At 37.1% G+C, this 15,296-nt stretch overlaps 1 protein-coding gene across 4 annotated transcripts in view; it reads left to right on the top strand.

Moving 5' to 3' along the window:
• Positions 1–15,296, top strand: part of MFSD14B (major facilitator superfamily domain containing 14B) — a 78,431-nt gene that overhangs the window by 44,945 nt on the left and 18,190 nt on the right. For all 4 annotated transcript variants that reach the window (XM_067744986.1, XM_067744988.1, XM_067744987.1 and 1 more), the window contains exon 4: positions 13,394–13,521. In XM_067744986.1, coding sequence (XP_067601087.1) covers positions 13,394–13,521 — 128 coding nt within the window. The remainder of the gene's footprint in view (positions 1–13,393; positions 13,522–15,296) is intronic.

Raw genomic sequence — 15,296 nt, 5'->3', positions numbered from 1 at the left:
TCTTTTGAGATAGACTTTGAGATTGAAGAAGAGGAGCAATCAGGATTTAGTTGTATATATAGTCTTTCGGCAAGGCTGGTGTTTTAGCCATAACTTTCTGAGCTCTCAACTACTTGACTTAATTAGGCTTAATTCATTGTTTAAATTTAATGTGATATTTGTCAGAAAAGCTTATAAATAAGGGTTAAAATATGATGTTATGTTCCGGTCGCAATTTGTAGTAAAGTATATGGGTATAGCATGTAATTTGTCCTTTTCAACTTAGATAGTATCAACCTACTTAATTTTACTTTGTGCTGAACAGCACACTTAAAATTATACCCTAGTAATTTGCTGAATTCATAGCTTTGAGCAGCATTAATTGTCATTAATACTATTTATTCTCTGCCTAGTAATTTGCTGAATTCATAGCTTTGAGCAGCATTAATTTCATTAATACTATTTATTCTCTGCCTATTTTCAAAAAGCATTTTGAGAATGCTTACAATAATCACATAAGTAAACCAGGGCAATTTAAACAAAGTAAAACAAGAACTTTTTAATACTCATTGAGCGGAGGAATATTATCAAGAATCTGATGTGTGTTCATTTAAGCACCAGTTTGTGAGCAGTTTTTAACTACATGATAAAAAGAAAAACTAAATAAATGAGAGAGGGCATTGATTAAAAATACAACATAAGCTTATCCTTACAGTAGATTCTTGTGGAAGTTACCATGAATCTTTTTCTTTTGTCTTGTGGAGCTAATAAAATGTGTTTTAGTCTGGTTCTGCTAAATAAAACCAGTTAGGTCTGCATCCTAAAGTCAAGTGGCATGCTTATTACACTTTCACTTAGAGACATCCACAATATTATTCTAAAAAACCATAGAACAAAAAGTATTTGATTCAAGGGTGTGGACAAGAATTTATTTAACCTTCAATGACTATTGAACTTCAATTTATTGAACTTAAGTAAGGAGTTATATACTTTAATAATTGGCTATTGTTTCTGGGGTGGGGATATAATAAGAGAACCCAACAGCAAAGCACAGCTCTATTAAGATATCCTAATATGGATATGCGCACAGTGGCATGAATATGGCTTTGGATTGCTTTAACATTAAATCTCTGTCTACATCTTATTAACTGTTACCTTAGTCATATAATTTAATATCCCCTTCATTATGAAGTAATGAGAAAAACAAAAAAAACCTCTAGTAGGGTGATTATGAGGATTAAATGAGCTAGTAGATGTAAAGCTATTAGCATAGTACATTCATTCATGTGCTAAATACTCAGTAAATTTTGCAAAGAAGAGTACATAAAAAGCAAAAACTATTAGAAGGAAATCTTGGTGACCATTTTTCTTACCAGTTTGGGGAAAGATTTTCTTTTTTTAGAAAAAGAATTCTTAAAGGAAAAAATTGAGTCATTTACATCAATATTTTAACTTTAGTAAGTCAAAGCCACCATCATCAAACTGAAAATACAAATGACAAAATGTTATTGGTAATAGAAGGAGGAATACATAAAAGCACTCACAAAGTAAAACCATAGGAAAATGACTGATGTCCCAGAAGGGCAAAGAAGGGTGTAACTTGGCAGTTTACAAAAGATGTCAGTGTGAAAATAAGTTTATCACTAATAAGCAGTAAGTCCCAAATTAAATGAGATAATATTTTTACATACTGGAAGAAATTTTAAACTGACAAGAACTACTTCAGTTTGTGGTAAATTGGGTCCCCGTGCACTGTTGATGACAGGATAAATTAGCTCTTCTGTAAGGCAGTATTTTAAGAGTTAAAAATATTCACATATTTTAACAAAGTAATTCCATTTCTAGAAAGTTGTTCTTATCAAATAGAGTTATTCAGAGGTTTGGGTAAAGGGCTATTTGTAATAGTAAACATAGAAACTTTTTAAATGCCTTAAAATTAAAAGAATAAATATGTTGTGGGGGCTTCCCTGGTGGTGCAGTGGTTGAGAGTCCGCCTGCCGATGCAGGGGACACGGGTTTGTGCCCCGGTCCGGGAAGATCCCACATGCCGCAGAGCGGCTGGGCCCATGATCCATGGCTGCTGAGCCTGCGCGTCCGGAGCCTGTGCTCCGCAATGGGAGAGGCCACAACAGTGAGAGGCCCACGTACCGCAAAAACAAAAACAAAAAAAAAGTTGTGGTATAGCCATATAATGTAATACAGGCATATAAAGAACATGTTTTTGAAGAACACCATGTAATGTGTGAAACAAAAAGAATATACAACTATACAGTATGGTTTCAAGTGTGTTTTAACCAAAATAAATGTAAATAAGCAGGGGGAAAAAATGATTTCAAACCTGAAATTTGAAAGTATGTGGATTTATGGATGATTTTTAATTTTCTTCTTTATGTATTTTGTTTATCTTTGTAGATTTTCTACAGTTAACTTTTACTTTTTAAGTTTACTGTCATAATGCATGGAAGAGAAGGTTTAGATTTGGGGTGAGCATCAATTAAGGATGCAAGAGTAACCAGTTCTGTTTTGTGAATTCTCCAGTTTTAGTTTTGGAGTTGTTTGTTTGTTTTTGTTTTTGGTTATTTCAGCAGCTTTATTGAGATATAATTCACCTATCATGCAAGTCACCCACTTAAAATGTACATTCAGTGGTTTTTAATATATTCACAAAGTTGTGCAGCCATCAGCACACAATTTTAGAACATTTTCATTGCCCCTGAAAGAAATCCTGTACTGATTAGTAGTCATTTCTCATTTCCCCCTAACCTCTTCAGTGTTAAGCAAGCACAAGTCTACCTTCTGTCTCTATAGATTTGTCTCTTCTGAACATTTCATGTAAATAGAGTCATACAGTATGTTCTTTTGTGACTGGCTTCCCTCACTTATAATGTTTTCAAGGTTCACCTGTGTTGTAGCACATAGTAGTACTTCATTCTTTTTATGGCCAAATAATATTTTACTGTATGGATATACCACAGTTTATCCGTTTATCAGTTGATAGACATTTGGGGTTGTTTCTAGTTTTTTGTTTGTTTGTTTTTGCGGTATGCGGGCCTCTCACTGCTGTGGCCTCTCCCGTTGCGGAGCACAGGCTCCGGACGCGCAGGCTCAGCGGCCATGGCTTACGGGCCCAGCCACTCCGTGGCATGTGGGATCTTCCCAGACCGGGGCACGAACCTGTGTCCCCTGCATCGGCAGGCGGACTCTCAACCACTGCGCCACCAGGGAAGTCCTGTTTCTAGTTTTTGATTATTGTGACTAATGCTGCTGTGAACATTTGTGTACAGGTTTTCATGTGGACATATGTTTTCACTTCATCCTAGGTACATGCTTAGGAGTAGAAATGCTGGGTTATATGGTAACTTGAGTTTTTTTTAAATTATGTTTTTAAATTAACTTCTTTCTTAACCCTGTTTCTGGCAAGTAATATATGTTCCTCATCTCCTAGACTTCTGACAGATGGGTGGCTGAAGCTATGGACAACAATTTCTTTTATCTCTACACTTACTCCCTTGGTGGTATCGTCAGACTTACTCACTTTCAACTCTCAAATAAATATCTTCCTCGACCTTGGGCCAGAACTTCAGACTTGTCTATCCAGTTGCCTAATTGACATCTCTATTTCCTTGCCTAATAAGTATCTCAAAGTTAACAGCTCCAAAACTAAGATCCTGGTCTTCCCCTCCAGCCTGACCAACCCACAAGTCTTCCTCATATCAGTTACTGGTCATGCCATTCTTGCTCATGCCAAAATTCCTGGAATCAGTCTTATTTCTCTTCCATATCCCAAACCCAATCCATCAGCAAGTTCTGTGATTCTACCTTCAAAATAGAACTATAATCAAAACAGTACCTGGTCTCCTTTCAGTAGAGATCATGATAAAATATAAGCCAGTTTGTGGCACTCTTCTTAATCAACCCCACCCACAGCCTGTTTTCTCCTTTGGTGTCATCCCTGTTCTTTCCTCCACTTCCTGCTGACCTTGCGCAGCCACAGCTTCCTCAGCCAGTGCTTGCCTGAGGGCTTTGCAGGTACTGTTTTTTCTGCTTGCTTTTCCCAGATTTTGGCAGGCTTCACTCCTTGACCCCTCAGCTCTTCACCCAGATGTCATTTTTCAGTGAAGCCTTCAATGACTACCATCTTGAATAATGTGTCCAGTTCTCATCACTTCCAATCCCCCTTCTTTGCTTTTTCTTCAAAGCATTATCTTACCTCTGACATGCTGTATATTTTGCTTTATCTTATCTTGTTATTATGTGTTCTCATCCCCCCTCCTCTTTTAGACTGGAAGTTTCTTAAAGACATGAATTTTTGTCCACTTTGCTCATTGCTGTCCCCAGCACCTAGAACAGTTCTTGGCACATGGTAGGCACTAAGTAAATACTATTGAAATAACATTTCTTTCCAGTCTTTTTCTATGCATTTTTATATAGTCAAGATCCAGCTTACTCAGAGACTTTAACTGTGTATCTTTTTTTTCTTGTATCAGCGGTAACTAATTATATCATAGTAATTTCCCCATAACATTAAAACTACATAAAATACAGGCAGCCCCCTCTTGCATGTTCCAATATGCACAAATTTCAGTTACCACAGTTCGGTTATATAACATGAGTCTCCCAATTCAGCACGATGCAGAATTCCGTTACCTGGTGTATTAACTGAGAAGCTGCATGAAATACAAACTGCTGCTAACTCCTCAGTCCACAAAACACTACATAAATAACAGATGCACATCATAACCAGTCACGCATTTCAAAGTGTTGGTGACCAGTCACTGTGCATCTTAGTTCATGCACGTACAGCAAAACATGCCATTGTGTTGCCTCCTTGATCCAGTGAGAAACCCACATGACAGTTTACAAAAATGGATCATTGAAAGAAGGAATTGGCCAACAAGGATGAGAATGCAATAAAGAAATAAATAATGATAATGCTGGAAGTGGGATTCATATAGAACCTCAGAGGAATTATAGAAGAACCAGCTGGTTGGAGAGACTCTAGATGTGTAGCCAAAGGAACTTAGTGAAGATAAATTTATCAGCATAAATGAGGAAAATGGTTGTGATGAAAAGGATAAAGATGTCCCAGAGGAAGTGATGCCAGCAAAAAGCTTGGACTTATATACACTACCAAACGTAAAATAGCTAGCTAGTGGGAAGCAGCCACATAGCACAGGGAGATCAGCTTGGTGCTTTGTGACCACCTGGAGGGGTGGGATAGGGAGGGTGGGAGGGAGGGAGACACGGGAGGGAAGAGATATGGGGCCATATGTATATGTATAACTGATTCACTTTGTTATAAAGCAGAAGCTAACACACTATTATAAAGCAATTATACTCCAATAAAGATGTTTAAAAAAATAAAAGAGCTCTCAGAGATGATATTGCATGACACTGAAAGCACAAAGGATAAATGTTGGAAGCTGATCCAAACTTAAAAAGGCGTGTGACAGTTTTCCAAAGCAAAGAAGATACTGTGCATCATACATTATATGCCTTACAAAGAAGACAAGCACTGTTCAAATGACTCTTGATAAGTTTTTTACAAAGAAATAAAACACTTTAATTCTTTAAATTACAGTGTACTAAATACATACTATTGATAGTTTTACTATTTTTTTCATTTCACTAAATATGTATAACTGATAGTAAAAGTTTTCAGTGTTCTGACAAAAATTTCTAAATGTCGTAGAATAAATCAGTTTTTCCCATTGATTAAAATCACTTTACATGGTTTCAGCTTGCACATTTTTTTTCAGTCCTGTACTACCATGCAAAGCAAAAACTGCCTGTATTTGAAGTGGTTATACGTATACTATTCTATTGTATGAATATGCTATAATTTATCCATTTCCTTGTATAAGTGGTTTCTAATTTCAAACTACTGAAGATAATTCTGTAACAAATTATTTTTTATTTTTATTTTTTTGCGGTATGCGGGCCTCTCACTGTTGTAGCCTCTCCCGTTGTGGAGCACAGGCTCTGGACACGCAGACTCTGCGGCCATGGCTCACGGGCCCAGCTGCTCCGCGGCATGTGGGATCTTCCCGGACCGGGGCACGAACCCGTGTCCCCTGCATCGGCAGGCGGACTCTCAACCACTGCGCCACCAGGGAAGCCCCTGTAACAAATTTTTTTAAATAAATCTTTACATTTTTTATTGTTTCCCAAAAAATTAGAGTTGTAAAGGTATAACTAGTGAGTAGAAAAGTTTGGGCATTTTAAAAGATCTTGAATATATAGTACCACATTATCTCCTAGAGCAGTTGTGCCATTTCACACGTCCATCAACAGTGTATCTGTTTCACCATGCTCTAATACAAGTATTACTTTTCAGATCTTCACTAATCTGATAAGCTTGAAAATGATGTCTCAATGTAATTTTATTTCTTTGATTTCAAGTGAGGTTGGGTATTTTTACATTATTTGCTGGCTACTTTTATGAAGTGCCTTCAAGTTCTTTGTTTATTGTTTATTTTTCTAATGAGGATTGTTCAGTTCTTTATTTTTAAATGATGTACTTCATTTTATGATAATCCCCTCATTTTAATGATTATTAGTTTAAGTTAAGTACCTGTTCATCTTAACAATTATAAAGGGAAAAACTCACACTTGATCCCTCTTCTCAGATTTTGAAAGTCCTATTCTCCAAACATTTTTCAATAGCAGTTTTTATTTTTATGGAATTGAAACATATGGTAGACATTGTTATGTGACTAGCAATAAGAAGTTTTGTTAGCGTTCTCCAGAGAAATAAGACCAATAGAATATATATAAAGAGGGTTATTTTAAGGAATTGGCTCACATGATTGTGAGGCTGGCAAGTCTGATATATGTACGGCAGGTTGGCAGGCTGGAAACTCAAGCAGGAGTTAATGCTACAGTCCTGAGGCAGAATTCTTTCTTCTACTGGAAACCTCAGATTTTGCTCTTAAGCCCTTCAGCTGATTAAACAAGACTTTCATATTATTGAGGGGAATACCCTTTACTTTAAAGCCAACTGATTGTAGATGTTAGACCACATCTACAAAATACTGTCACAGCAACACCCACACTAGTATTTGATTAAATAACTCGGTACTATAGCCTAGCCAAACTGACACATAAAATTAACCACTAAAGTATTATAGTTTTGGCTACACTTCATTGGAAGTATAACCAGACTGAGATGCTGTGGTTTGACTTAGTAGATGAAGTCTAGGTATTACTGCTGGTTAACATGAGCAGATAGAGTGACTGTAATCATTTTTTCATGAAGACCAGCTGGTCTGATTGCCCAATGTCTACCTTGAAACTTCTTGAAGCTTCCTTCTTTAGCATGTTTTATATTTAATACAAAACTAGATATCTTCATCAGTGTCCCAAACTAAAACTAAGTGGGCCAGATGCCCAGGGTTGATTTACACCTGGATCAATTGATATGAAGAAGATGCCTCTGTAGCATGCAGCTTTAATCTTGTCTAGCTTTGACTTCACAGCAAGGGGTGGGAAAGGCAAAAAAGTAGAAGACCCAGCAGTCCATCCCAGGGCTTGGCCACAGAAGTTCACATGCATTGCTTCTTAGTCTAGACTTGATGGTCAAGTCTGATCAAGGAGATGGCCATGTAGATCTACCAGGACACTCATCCGGGGACATTTAATATGTCAAGAGTTTCTCTAATCCTGGGAATTGCTGCTGAGCTGTCTCATCCTGCTATTTAATGAATTAAATTATGAAGCAGCGCATAGCATAAGCACACAGAGAAACTGTTGGCTGATGTTTCTAAGAATTAAAAATAAAAAACAAGATACCTTTAAAGTCCTCTTATAGCTACTCTTTAGGACTACTAAGTACCGAAGTGCTTTGCGCGCGCGCGCACACACACACACACACACACACACAGTAATTCTTGCTTTCTTAATTTGGACAGGAACTTGTCCTTTTAATATCCTTTTAATTATCTGTAAATAAAATTGTTAAAACAACCTACTTGAGAGAGATGACTTCATAAATTTTAAATAGTTTTTTATAACAAGCTGCTAATTTATCCATTTATTAAAACATGTTTAAGAGAATTCACAAGTAGATAAGTCTAGTACTTTATATGCTTCAGGATAGAGCCACTAAAATGTCAGTAAAAAAAAAAAGTGTAATAATTGGTTTGAATTATGGGCTTATGGGTTAGTCTCAGGTCCTAGAGCCACCTCACACCTGAGCTGAATCCCTCTTCTACTGCTTATGAGCCGTGAGCCTTAGGCTACTTACCCTAATAGTACCCATCTCAGAAGGTAAGACATTTGTGTGAAAGGCATAGAACAGTTTGGCATATAGGAATGCTAGCTGTTATTCTTTCTTGTAATCAATTTGAAGTAATGGCCCTACTACTTCTAAGATTAAGGGAAAGCCTGTGACAGTCTGTTTCTTTATATTTTAATTAAATTTAATTGCACTTTCATATGCTTTTCTTTCTGCTTTCAGTGGATCTTCCCTACATCCATCCCCTTTTCTCCCCTTATCAAAAGAAAACACTCCAGCCCTCTTGCCCATATTGTTCTTTCCTTGAAGTCTCAGGATTACCAGCTGTTCTTAGACCTTCATGCTTCACAAATTCCCTTTCCCGGACTTCAGTTGAACTAAAGTCATTTTGTGGATCATATTTCTCATTTGCCCTGTTAAACTGATTGTTATGCACCCTGGGAAGGGAAGCTGTGTACTGTACAGGGTCTTACTGGGTCCTAGGTCTGAAAGGTGACCCCTGTTTTAGTACAGTTATTTTATGTGAAAGGATTTGCATTTGTCAGTTATGTAAATAAAAACCACAATTCCATTAGTGTGAAATTTTCTCTTTGATGTCCTTTTAAGAAGTGAAAGAAATGAAAGTCATTATTAGTAAAATACTGCATGAAAAATCAAAGTGAATGAATATAATTTTGGGATAAACTATGTCTATATGTTGCAGGTTCCTTGCGGCTTATAAAGGATACTTATAAAAGGATACTTGTTATAAGATGCGAACTTTTTCATGGAAAAATGAAAATTTTCAGAAGTAGTTAAATAACTGTACTTTATTCTTCATTGGTGGTACCATTGCCCCCTCAAACTCAGTTGTAAAGTTAATTAAAATATTTGAAGGAAAAAAAATTTTAGCTTTAAAACTTGTTAAGGGTTTTGACCTAATTATTTTAGTCAAATGTTTGCCAACTGCATATGTTAAGGAAAACTTACGCTTAAAACTTTTATGATGGCTATATAAAGTATAAAATTCATGTACTTTTGCTTCAGATGAGTTGTATTTGCTATTCTTTGTATGCTCTAAAAAGTTTATTGGATAATTGTATTTAATTGAACAATAAGCTTTAATTGCTGTTTTGTCAAATTAGAGCCTGTAAGGCCATGTCAGAATTACTGGCCAATTAATTATGCCACCTTAAAAACCTGTTGGACTGGGAAGCTAATTTACAAAAGTGACGTATTAACTGTTGGTTAATTTTGCCATCCACACCTAGGCTCCTACACACCATGTTTTATCCAGTATTCGTTGGGCCACGATAGCATGGCTTAGTACATTCAGTCCTCATTTTTCCCGGATTTCATATTTGCAGATCTGCCTACTCGCTAAATTTATTTGTAACCCCCAAATCAATACGGTGCTTCCATGTTCATTTATGTATGGCATAAGGAGGGAATTTGAGTTGCCCAACTGCGAGTTTCCAGCTGAGGTTGAACAAGGGGACATTCTCTCTTCTTGTTTCAGGTCTCATACTATAAACATGTTCTTTTTGCAGTCCATGTAATGCCATATATTTTGCATTTTTGTTCCTTTTGTTGACAATTTCTCTGTTTAAAATGGCCCCAAGTGTAGTGCCAAAGTGTTGTCAAGTATTTCTAAATGCAGGAGGGCCTTGATGTACCTTATGGAGAAAATACTGTGTTAGATAAGCCTCATTCAGACATGAGTCATAGGGCTGTCAGCTGAAACTTCATTGTTAATAAATCAACAATATACATATTAAATAAGGCATCTTTAAACAGAAACACACATTAATCAATGTTAGGTATTGATCAGTTAATGAAACTATGTGACCAGAGGCTTGCAAGAACCCAACCTTGTGTTTCCTCTATCAACAATGGTTCCATGTTCTCTAATTCTGTGAATAATGAGAATCAACTGTATTTGTGTTAAAGGCTAGGGCCTTGATGTCAGTCTCGTTTTAATTTTTAAACATTTTGTTCTCATTTGCAAATTATGCTCTGCATCTTTAGGACTGATGAAGTACTTGCCTAATCAAGGTACAGATATCCTTCTTAATCTACTGTTGTAATAATGTGGTCTGATAGGATCTAGGGCTAGATTGGGTAGTGAAGAAATAACTCTGGGACAGAAAAAAGTCTTTGATTTTTAAGAAATACAAGTTTTCCAAAGAGGCAAGTATTTATTAGATTGAATTTTAGCATCTTAATAAAAATGTAGGTTCTCCCAGAGGGTATTTTCAACATCTGTTGTCACTGAGAATTTTATTTAAATAATAATTATTTAATGAATAGATTAAATTACAACTTAAATCCAGAATCTAGATAGCAGTATCTTTTATCTGTAAAAACTACATTATTTTAAATAAAACTTCAGTGCTTGGCCTTCTCATATCCTTTGTTTTAATGGCATGCATTCTATAGCTTAAAGCATTGTATGAAATCTAAAATCAGAACTGTCCAAAAAGTTTTCCAGGGTTCTTTGTGTTTAGAGTTTTTATTACTGTTTTTGTGGTGGTTGTTACTTCAACTGCCTTGTCCTCTTAAATTTCTTTACGTATTTTTCTTGACCAGTTCTATACTGAACTGGTATTTGATATGCCAAGAACTCAGGCATTTGATATTTTTAAATTTTATTTATTTATTTATTTATTTATTTATTTATGGCTGTGTTAGGTCTTCGTTTCTGTGCGAGGGCTTTCTCTAGTTGCGGCAAATGGGAGCCACTCTTCATCGCAGTGCACGGGCCTCTCACTCTCGTGGCCTCTCTTGTTGCGGAACGCAGGCTCCAGACGCGCAGGCTCAGTAATTTTGGCTCACGGGCCTAGTTGCTCCGCGGCATGTGGGATCTTCCCAGACCAGGGCTCGAACCCGTGTCCCCTGCATTGGCAGGCAGATTCTCAACCACTGCGCCACCAGGGAAGCCCTGATATTTTTAGAGAATTTTAAAGCAACGTAAAAGATTTTCGTTTCTAAAATTTATGAAACTGATAGTTGCAAGTCGTGAATTTAAGCCCTGCTTCTGCAGTCGTTTAGCTCTTAGTTAAAAAGGAGATCATTTAACTGTCTTGATGCAAGAAGAGACCAAATGCCCTGGAAATCCACTGTGGCTTATAAATTACAAGGTTTGATGCCTGGGTAGGGTTAATATTTTATTTCAGAGGAGCCAAAATGCTTTTCTCCTCAACTTGCCTGCCCTCCATTGAGTCTTCTCTCACCTCCCCTTACATCAGTTTACTGGTGACTGATAAGGGATTAGAATCCTATTCTTCTTCTCAGCCATGTGACCTTGGAAACTACTGTGAGTTGATTTGCTCTTAAAAGTTCTATTCAGTTTACCAAACCTCTTTGAAAGCCCTTATTACCAGACCCTGTGATAGGCATCAAGCGTACAGAGAAGGAAAGAAACCATTCCTCTGACCTTAATCTCAATTTCTAATCCAATAGAGAAGATAGACAAATAACAAGTAATTGTAATAGAGTGTTACAGTTATAATAGAAGCAATATGTACCAGGTTGGGGGGGAGGGTTGTTTGTTTTGCACCCCTCAAAAACCAGTGTGATTAATTCTGTTTGAGTAGCTAAGAAAATAGAGGAAGAGGTGCTTCTTGCTCGGAGTTGAGAAGAATGACTAGTAGTTTACCAGGTCCAAGTGTGGGAAGCATACAGGCACAACAAGGGCCTTTGCAATGCCTTTTGGCACAAAGGAACACAATGTTGTATATGTTCAGAAAACTAAGAAGTATTGTATATAGACAAAACATAGAGGATGTGTGTTAGGTGATAGATGTTGGAGTGTTCTACCTGTATGCTATGCTGAGGAATTTTTTTAATGTATTATGAAATTCAAATACACAAAAGGAGAGAATAATGTAATAAACGCCCATGTACTTATCACCTAGTTTCTATTTGTAGTATTTAAAAGCAAAGTTCAGACACTCATTATTTCACCTATTAAATACCTGCTAAAGAATTTCAACTCTGCACAGTGGAGAGTTTTAAACAAAGGATCAAAGAACGGAAGTCTGCAGCTCATCAAGGTTCTCTTGGGGGTATGTGGAGGACAGATTGGAGGGAACTAGGACCAGGGGCGGGAAGCAGTTAGAAAGCAGTTTTATTTAAATCCAGGCAAGAAATGCTGAACAGTGTCACACAGCAGGGGATGGATAAAGAGAAATCATTACAAGAGAATGGTCTGAAAAACCGCCTTGGGGAGTGGAGGGATGATGGGAAAGCTTTGGACAGCTTCTTAGCAAAGATGGGAAGTGTGGGTGTTTGGTCAGGTTTATAGGGAACAGTGTGCATGTTAAATGTCGAAATAGGGAAGTCCATTTGGCTATAGGCACAGAGCTCAGAAGAGATATTGCAAAGCTGTTCATAATGTAGGTGGTGGTGGCCATGTGTGCAGACAGAGCATGTAAAGGGAGGATGATAGCACCAACAGGGTCTGAGAGGCAAGCCTGTGGCCACCTCAAAGGGCCCTGATTTCAAAAAGGAAATAGATACGGAAGTGGCCAGCCAGCAGAGTGACTGGCAAATTGTGAGGAAGTGGTAAATGTGAGTTTCTTCCTTTGCTTATGTGTGGTGTTCTTGCTTCCCCTTAGCCTCAACTCTTTTTTCAAATCTTATGCAACTTGCATTATCTCTGTCCTAAGTTCACCAGGCAAATGGAACTTTAAATTTGATGCCAAGAAAATTTGCTTTTCTTATGGACATTTAGTATATGCATACTTATCCTGCTATCCCTATTAGTTTATCCCTTTGAGAGCAGAAGGTGTGTATTCATTTGAGTGTCTTCACTTCGGTTAATTCAGAGCTTTGCACGTGATAGATATGGTATACATATTTATTAAAATGAATTAAGTGTCTGGCTTCTTTCCATACACTTGGTGTGTGTTCACGTTATGGGCCAACTGTGGGTGTATATATTTTACATCACCTCTCTTTTCCAGTTTCTCCCAGAAAACGAGCTCTTATCCCTTTCTTCCCTCTCAAACAGCACGCTTAAAAATTTTGTTAGTTTTTTTTTTTTAATGACAGGTTATATTTAATGTTTCAAATTACTCTGTTTTGGAGCCACTGAAATGAATTGGAGCATTTAGAAATACATTTAGAAAATAAGAATTACAAGTAGTTGGGGGATCACATTATAAATCTGACCTTTGCTTCTGCTTTCTTCTCCAGGGCCTGCTCTCTTTTCTGAGCGCCCCACTCATAGGTGCGCTGTCTGATGTGTGGGGAAGGAAGCCCTTTCTCCTCGGCACCGTCTTCTTCACCTGCTTCCCAATTCCACTGATGAGGATTAGTCCATGGTGAGTGGCTAGGTCCTCCATCATGACTGTCTGTTTTGGGTCACATGTGGACAGTACACCTGCAGTGTGCTTTTTAACCTTTGCAAAACAGTTGTACCTGTGTTTTCATTTGAACTCTTCGGTAATACTGAAAGCTAGTAGGCAGTTGCCATCATGCCCACCTAAGTTCTTCACTTAGGTGAAGAAATAGAAAGAAAAGATGTCTCTAAGGGCAGCTATTGTTGCCATGAGGTAAGTTACAAGATTGGGTCCTGGGAGGGGGCAGACAATCCCTGTACTCACTCAATTGTGGCTCATTTGACTTTGAAAATATGTTGTTTTTGTCAACTCATTGCTCTAGGGCACTGACATGAACATAGTTTATATCAAAAGGCAGGAGTCACTTTTGTGTGTACTGTATTAAGACCAATAACCTATTCTAAATCATAATGTGAATTTTAATTTGATCTCATTTTTTCATGATAAATAAGGAGAGAATAGTTAGCATGTAACCAAGGCTATTTAGTTAATAAATGGGTTGGAATTTGCACCTGAGCAGTAACTTAGTTTTTCTGGAGTACAGAGGATGGTATTTTGGCCAAAATTCCTGTTGCTGAGATGCTATTCCTATGTGAAGAACATACTTTAGAATGGAGGGTTTTTGTGTTTCAGTTTTTTGGGTTTTTTTTTTAAATTCAATTAATAGTTTTGGAGGGGGTGCTCATGTGAAAATACTCTCATTTGATAGAAATTTTAGGTCAACATTTGTCATGTTCCAAATGTGTTGGCTATCTATAATGAATCATTTTATTTCCTACCAGATAAATTTTTATAAAATACTTTTTGGTATTGAGTCTTTCTGTCCAAGAACAAGTCATGCTTTTCTGATGAATTAGGGTTTTTTTTTAATGTCCTCTCAATACCTTAAAATTATTTTCTTCAGATCTTTAAATGATTTTACCTCTTCTCTTCCAGTTTTTGTTGTTGTTTTTTTTTTTGTTTTTTTTTTTTGCGGTATGCGGGCCTCTCACTGCTTTGGCCCCTCCCACCGTGGAGCACAGGCCCTGGACGCACAGCCCCAGCGGCCACAGCTCATGGGCCCAGCTGCTCCACAGCATGTGGGATCCTCCCGGACCGGGGCACGAACCCGTGTCCCCTGCATCGGCAGGCAGACTCTCAACCACTGCGCCACCAGGGAAGCCCTCTTCCAGTTTTCATGCTGCTGCTTCTGCTACTTGTGTAGACTAATGAATAATGTTAAATAAAAGTAATGATTATGGACCTATCTAGGACCTATCTACCTCATATATATGAAGGAAATATAATGTTTCATCATTGAGTATTAAAATGCCTTTTGGGTTTAAAAATACTTGTTCCTATTTTATTTAGAGATTTTCTTTTTTAAAATCAAGGTTGAATGTCAAATTTTATTGATGCCTTTTGCATCAGTTGAGATCATTTGAATTTTCTTCTTAGATCTACCAGCATGATGAAGCATATTAATAGATTTCTAATATTGAAACATCCTTACCTCCTAGGATTAAACCCTACTTTTCTGTGAGATTCTGTTTGCTAATATTTTAACTAGATTTTTTAAGCATCTATGCATATGATAGAAATTTTTTGTCTTAATTACATTAATTTTTAAAATGCTTCCTGCTTTTGTGTATATGTATTATTCTTAGCTAAAGCTAGGAAGTTTAGAAAGTTTTAATTTCTGTTCTGGCTACCTTTAAAAGTATAACTTTACTGCATACCCTTACTCTTTCATTTTTTTAAACTGCATTTACTGAAAC

Source organism: Pseudorca crassidens, chromosome 7, assembly GCF_039906515.1.
Source record: "Pseudorca crassidens isolate mPseCra1 chromosome 7, mPseCra1.hap1, whole genome shotgun sequence".
Lineage (NCBI taxonomy): Eukaryota > Metazoa > Chordata > Mammalia > Artiodactyla > Delphinidae > Pseudorca > Pseudorca crassidens.
The sequence above is the reverse complement of the archived record's forward strand: the minus strand, read 5'-3'. Positions and strand labels throughout refer to the sequence as shown.